Below are 6,725 nucleotides of genomic sequence, written 5' to 3'. Positions count from 1 at the left end.
TATCCACGAATATCCAAATCCAAAGCTTTGTCTATTTTTTTCTTTGTCGCCCAAACATGTATGACAGAGAGGAAAATAGACGAAATTACGATTTACGGTGTTTGAGGTAGCGTTCCCGTCGAGAACAATAATCTGAGAAACAAGAAGCCGATGAATCGTGAAATAATCTCGTTGAATAGGGCCAATAAAGTCCTCCTTAGGACTTGAGTTTGGCTAGCTGCGCCATAATGTCTTTGTCCGCCGTGGTCTCGCCGAGCTTGCCGCGGCTCACCGATGGGGCGTTTGCCATCTGAAAATATAAATCTTTTATAAGAAAAAAAAAAATTGTACATAATGATACACGTGCGAAAAGTAGGAAATTAGACCGATTGACCGAAAAACGTTATAGGGTTATTTATATACTATTTCGCAAAATTTTAATGCTATCACAAAGACCACTGAAAACTTTTATACATTTTTATAGTAACCAAGACTATATTTATTATAGACTATAGTACTACTATGTATATTTCGATAAGAGATTTACTTAACCTTTTTGGCTATGGCTCACTCGTATTTCATACGGATTATTCGTTTATTAAGATCATTTAAAAACCGGCATTTGCGTTTAGAGGACATACATGAACAATATAAACATTAAACATGCGTACAGGCACATACCATTTGTTTAGGACTTTTTTTAATAATAAGGTCTGAAAGCAAGCGTTTCCGTTTAAATCATAATAAAGTCCAACCAACTCAAAATAGTTAAAATTAGACATAATATTAACCTTCTTATAATATCCAACCCAAATGCAGTTATTTGGAGCAAAGAAACTGAGAACTTGAACTACAGACCATGTCATGAACACCTGCACCAATGAAAAACCGTCGATATAACATTTACTTATTTCTTACAAACTTATTCGAAAATTATATAGGTAATTAGGAAAAAAAATCATGTCTAGAGATAAGTAGTATCTATATCTTGCATCCTACGCTATCACAATGACGTCATTTTTTCCTGTAAATTTATACAGGTAAAATACTCGAACCATCTCTTTAGTGCTGAATTTAATTTATAAAATACTTTTATCTCTGGGATTACATAAATCAATATCGAAAAACTTAATTTTTTCATACTAACTGGAGTGGAATATCTGATCGCAATCTTCTATTTTTTGAGTTTTAGAGTTAGTAGATACGTGGCAGTGAGTTGATTTTTGCTCGTTGAAAAATATAAAGTAATATATGCAAGCAATAGTTGTCTGACATTTAAATAGAAGTAACTTCTAAGCTGGACTAATTTAAAAACAACGCGCATTTGCCAATATTTTACGTTCTCCTTTTACGCCAATGCATTACTTATTCCAATAATCCTTTTTCATGCATAATATAACTACAACTACATTTTTCGTTATTTCATTGGAATGAAGCATATGGTTCAAATATGATTTTCGTTTATGCAAAACTTTTTAGCTTTTGTTGTTTTATGCGGCCTCAAAAAAGGTTAATTCTCATAATTACAACATCCTTAGCCTTAAGGTGGGTTCCTATCAACTACATACCTTTCCACTGATCTCGATGCCTATTTCGTCAAGGACCTTGTTGACAACGCCCTCAGTCTCCTCTTCGTCTCCGGACTCGGCCATTATGTCGTCCAGTGTGTCATTAACTAAAAAATAGACAAATATGTACTTAGTTCAAATTCTTCTTGATTAGGACATTATGCATTTCTGACAATATTAACTTCATTATGTTTTATAGTTTGGGCAATCCGCCATAAAGACAACGTTTGTCAGCGACGTGACGCATATCGTCCGGTGAGAATACGTTTGTGCCATACGCCACTTACATTGGTTTGCAGGAGAGCGAAAAGAAACAAAAAAATATTTTTGGAAAACAAATATATTAAGGAAATATTTAACTCATGTTTACTATTTATAGTATTATACAAGAACTTTGAATATAGTAGTAATCATGAAATAAAAGCATTTCTATTAATGTTAAACGAAACATATATGACTTGATACAAAGTTTTGGATAAGTCACAAGTCTTGTTATAAATTTCTTTATTAGAGTGTATAATATCCAATGACGATGAGTGTCAATTATAGCATATTTTGTTATTTGAGGAAGCATTAAAAAAGGATTTTGCTCAAAAATGGATATTGCCCAATCATATTGTCAACCGATGATATATCAACTACCTTAATATCCTGCTTTAAATTGTAGAATATACTTATGAACATACCCCGGGGTTTTCGGTGCGGGAATGTTTTCTTGTATTTATAACTTTGTCTATTGTAAAATAATTACCAAACTATGAATTAAAAATAGAAGGTAAGCTTCAAATGCGCTTAGAAATATTAAAATAGTATTGGTTTTTATAGTTTTAACCTGTTTTTTGGCTAGTGTAAAACATTCCTGCACCGAAAACCCCGGGGTATGCTTATGAAGTTAAAGTCAACTTTTGGTTTACAAGATCGACTTCTTAGCTTTATCAGAAGATATAAAAAATGGCGTCGCGCGTCAGCGAAATGTTGGATAAATGACACTTTCGCTGGAATGCCCAATAGTGCTTAATGAAAATCTTTCATTCTGGTATGAATTAATTATTGCTAAACTGGCTTCATCAAGGACTTGGACGTTATAGAAGCAAATTTAAATCATCTCCTTCTACAAACAGTCCAGTTGTGGAATAAACTCCTTGCCATTGTTTTTTAGGCACTACTCTTACTTTAGTATTTCAACAAAGGAGTATATATATATATATATATATTTTTTTTTTTTTTAATAAAATAAAAAGTTACAGTCTAGCTAGAATTTAATACAAGACCCGTCATAGGCAAAACCTTAAGGAGGTTTGTGTGCCGATGGGGAGTTCAGAGAAGAAAAAAAACAATATTTTAATATCTTATATCTAATAAAAAAACATTGTAGGATTCTTAGTATAAGTAGCTTGTGTCGTATATATATTTGTAAAAGATATATGTATTTGTATATAGATTTGTAAAAGGGTCAGCAACGCGAATGAGACTCCCTTGGAATCTCCCCCTCTTATCATCTGCACTAACAGCGGTTGTAAGCTTGTTTGCCACCAACATGGTAATTAAACACATATATAAAAAAACTTACTCATTTCATCTGTCATGTCCAGTCTGGCATTAGCTTGTTTGAATGCTTCCATGTCCTTGGCAATCTGGTGCGGGTTCATAACCTTATTTATGCTGCCCATGGTCTTGGCTGTGGTACCCATGGCCCCAGCTATGGCTATGTTGGCACCCATGGTTTTGTTAGTCATTTGGACATTGGATATCTGGAAAACAAAAACAAGGGTTATATGAATATGTTAGGAAAGAGATAAAAAATTTAAACTTTTTTATGTCAGTGGTACTATAAACACGATAAAAAAACAATAAGTCCAGGGTAATTATATAGATTTGATAGAAAATTATTATTGAAACTGCTGGCAGCAAATGTCTTATCACAAGTAGCACCACTATATTAATGTCTCAAACAAAAGGAAACCATTTTCCAAAAGTGTAGCTAGGCAGAAATTGTAGGCTTCCATATTTTATGGTCCTTGCAATCTTCTATATCAATTCCATCATTAATTGAGGAAGTAATTGAAACTTTTTCTTAAATTTTACATTTAAAATATTACAATCCTTTGGATTTAATTAGAGAATATTACCCAAAGTTTTTCAAATATAAAAAAATAATTTACCTTAACAACAATGACCACTGTAACAGTGTTGTGTTATCTGGAAGTTGTTATAGGCAAATGTAAAGAGATGACATATATTAATAAAATTTACTCCGATACGTAGTACGTTTCGAATGCATATTCATGCTATATCCCTATCTACCCATAAACAAAAGGTCACCACAATTGCTAAACATCCGTGGATGTAAACTATAGATAAGAAAGTAAAGCTTTTTGTCTTTTAGCAGACTCGCAATATCTACATCGAACTTCCAAGCGCTACAACCAAGGTCATAATAAATTAAATCCACTGTACATTAGACATTATGAGTCACTTTTTAAAATTAGCATTCAAGTGCGAAGTTATAACATTGTCATATTTCACAACTTACCTTGCTATTAGCCGCATATATTCTTGTCTTCTGTTTCCGCAGCTGCACCAACTGCTTTGCTAGTATTTTACAACCCTCATTATTTCCTTCTTTTGCCATTTTTTTTATTTCCATTTCCTGTAAATTGTTAAATGATTAGGATAAGAGTTTGCCTATAGGGTTTTTGAATGATTAGTGATTTTTTTTAAACATTTGCTAACTATACTTTTTGCTGTGATGTTCTTATTTAATTCATTTTAACATCACCAATAATCTAACATGATGAAAATATTAAACTCAATTATGGTAATAATTACAACAAAATTATAAGAAGTGTTTCTATTAATACAGTAAAAATATATTTGTTATAGTAAATAAGCATACAGAATCACAGATTATATTAAAGATATTGTAGTTATAACAGTTGTGGGCTGTTGACCTTTTAACAGCCATAGACTGATATATCATGCAATATCCAGCTCATTTAGCCGTAATCTGATACACAAGACAAAATTTCGTGTAACTTTGTACCAGCGGTGACATGCTCGATAAAAAATTCTAAGTGCTTAAAGGTTAAACTACCTTCAGATGTTTTGGAGATCTGTGGTAAAGGATAGTGCCCCATAAGGAACCAATGAAAACACTGGGCCATAAGGAACCAATAGGCGGATCCACACAAAGCGAGAATATGCGCAAGGCAATTTCCTCGCACACAAAACGCCCAGTGTAGATGTGCCTCTGGTGCGCTCAGGCAAGGAAAAGATGATAAAAAACTGTTCACTTAAGTGAAATGGTTCAAGAAGCTAATGTTCAATAAATCTTGAGCAAGTCCCTGAGGCTGTGGGTGAGTTTCTGGCCTAAAACTTAAGACAGTTACCAGTTTCTTTTCTTCTCTCTCTAGCGTGGCCTTATCCCTATCGAGCTCTCTGGTAGCTTTGCGCAGTTCCCGGTCATTTTGTCTCTGCTGTTCTGTAAATACGGAAGATTATTATAACCCAACTTTTGACCAAATATACTTAGTAGATAATGGATTAACTTTGGAGAACCTTACTCATAGCAATGTAGATAATTAGTTGTTAAAATAACACATACCTTTAACAGTGGGCTCTTTCCTAAAGAAATTCATATTGGATAACGACAGGCCAATATAAAGTTGAATTTTTATACTATCAAAGTATTGCAAAACAAATCTAAACGATGACTAATACAATAAAATCCGGATTCGCTCGTATAGTACCTTGCTGATAATTGTCACTGTCAAATAGTGACAGCTGTCTAAGTGACAGCTGTCACTATTTTGGCGGTCCGAGTTGTACACAGATCACATAACATTGCAAAAATAAATTATACTCTTGAAAACCCACTTTGTCAGTAGAAAACGGCGCTAAGTATCTAATTTTCTATGGGAGAACAAGCCTTTCGTGCTTAACTTTTTTTTATTTGACGCCTTTTTCTACTGACGGAAATGGCTTGCCAAACTGTAAGTAATTAAGTATTTATGATATTTCCTAACAATCGTAAAGTATCTTAGTTATAAAGCATATTACCAATTTCAATTAAAATAGCACGATTTATTCGTAACTTACACCTACTGAGAAATTCCTAGGTACGTTTCTTTATTTAAGTACTATAGTTAAGTAGGTATAGTATAGAAAAAAAGAAAGAATTTAGTAGTATCACCAATCACAATTTATTGCAATTTGCAGGTTTATGCCAGCCATTGGAGGATATAGGATAACCACTGTAGGTACCGAGTCAGACCAAAATACTCGTAAGCACCTCCTGGGATGGAGCAAACTCGCGTTACACGCATGTAGGAGGACCAAATGAAGGTATTAAAACGATTTCCAGCTTGCTGGGAATTAAATATTCGAAAATCTCATTTGATTGGCCTAAAGCTAGATAGCTAAGAAAGATTATTAGAACAGCATGTAACTAACCCTAACTATAGGTGGGTGCAAAGATTGTTCATGTTTTACCTCTGAGTGATTTTATTAATTCATTGTTGTTCTCCACTATAAAGTTATTGAAGTCTCTTTGTTCCATTATTTTCACTTTAAATTTCTAGATACGGTTACTATACAAATGATAAACAACGGTGATGACAAATTTAATTGCTTCGTTACTTGGCGACGAGTGTTACCAATAACTTCTAGAATGGCATCTAAAGCGTTTATGATGCTTTATTTGGTATATGTCTAACGTCTAAAACCCACTGCGGCCGCGCGGCCACGGCATATTTATATGGTTCATTTTATTTTATGCAGTTGGATCTGTATAAACTAGCCACATCATTTACTTTGCGTTTTATAATGATACGGCGGTGCTGTTATCAATAAGAATATTGGACTCGTGGAATAATCAACCGCGTGTGCCACAGTGAGTTTTCGCCTTAGAAAAAAGATAAACAATCTTGACTTGTTTTCTTATTGAAATACGCTTTATAAAAATCAGCAACTATTACTTACTTATGAAATCCAAATAATGTAAAAGATCGTATATGATTTAATAATATAATTGGTACATATTTGCAGTGACTTATTTTTATAAATGGTTTTCAATAAAAAGATACGTCAAAATTGCTTACTTTCTTTCTAATGCTAAAAAAACGAAGTAAAAGGTTTCCGTAGATGGGAAATCAAGGTTATGAAAAATAATAAACCAAC

The 6,725-nt window shown here is 33.2% G+C and overlaps 1 protein-coding gene across 1 annotated transcript; it reads right to left on the bottom strand.

Annotated features, from left to right (window-relative positions):
- On the bottom strand, positions 1-5,321 carry LOC133524145 (charged multivesicular body protein 2b-B). Its single transcript, XM_061860002.1, has 6 exons — positions 5,152-5,321; positions 4,937-5,028; positions 4,081-4,197; positions 3,118-3,298; positions 1,548-1,654; positions 1-289 (listed from the first exon to the last, which is right to left on the bottom strand). Exons 1-6 carry the CDS (start codon positions 5,183-5,185, stop codon positions 197-199), a joined length of 624 nt encoding a protein of 207 aa, XP_061715986.1. The 5' UTR covers positions 5,186-5,321; the 3' UTR covers positions 1-196.
- Between the last annotated feature and the right edge of the window lie 1,404 nt (positions 5,322-6,725).

Source organism: Cydia pomonella, chromosome 13, assembly GCF_033807575.1.
Source record: "Cydia pomonella isolate Wapato2018A chromosome 13, ilCydPomo1, whole genome shotgun sequence".
Taxonomy (NCBI): domain Eukaryota; kingdom Metazoa; phylum Arthropoda; class Insecta; order Lepidoptera; family Tortricidae; genus Cydia; species Cydia pomonella.
Note: the sequence above shows the minus strand (reverse complement) of the source record. Positions and strands in the feature narration are given on the sequence as shown.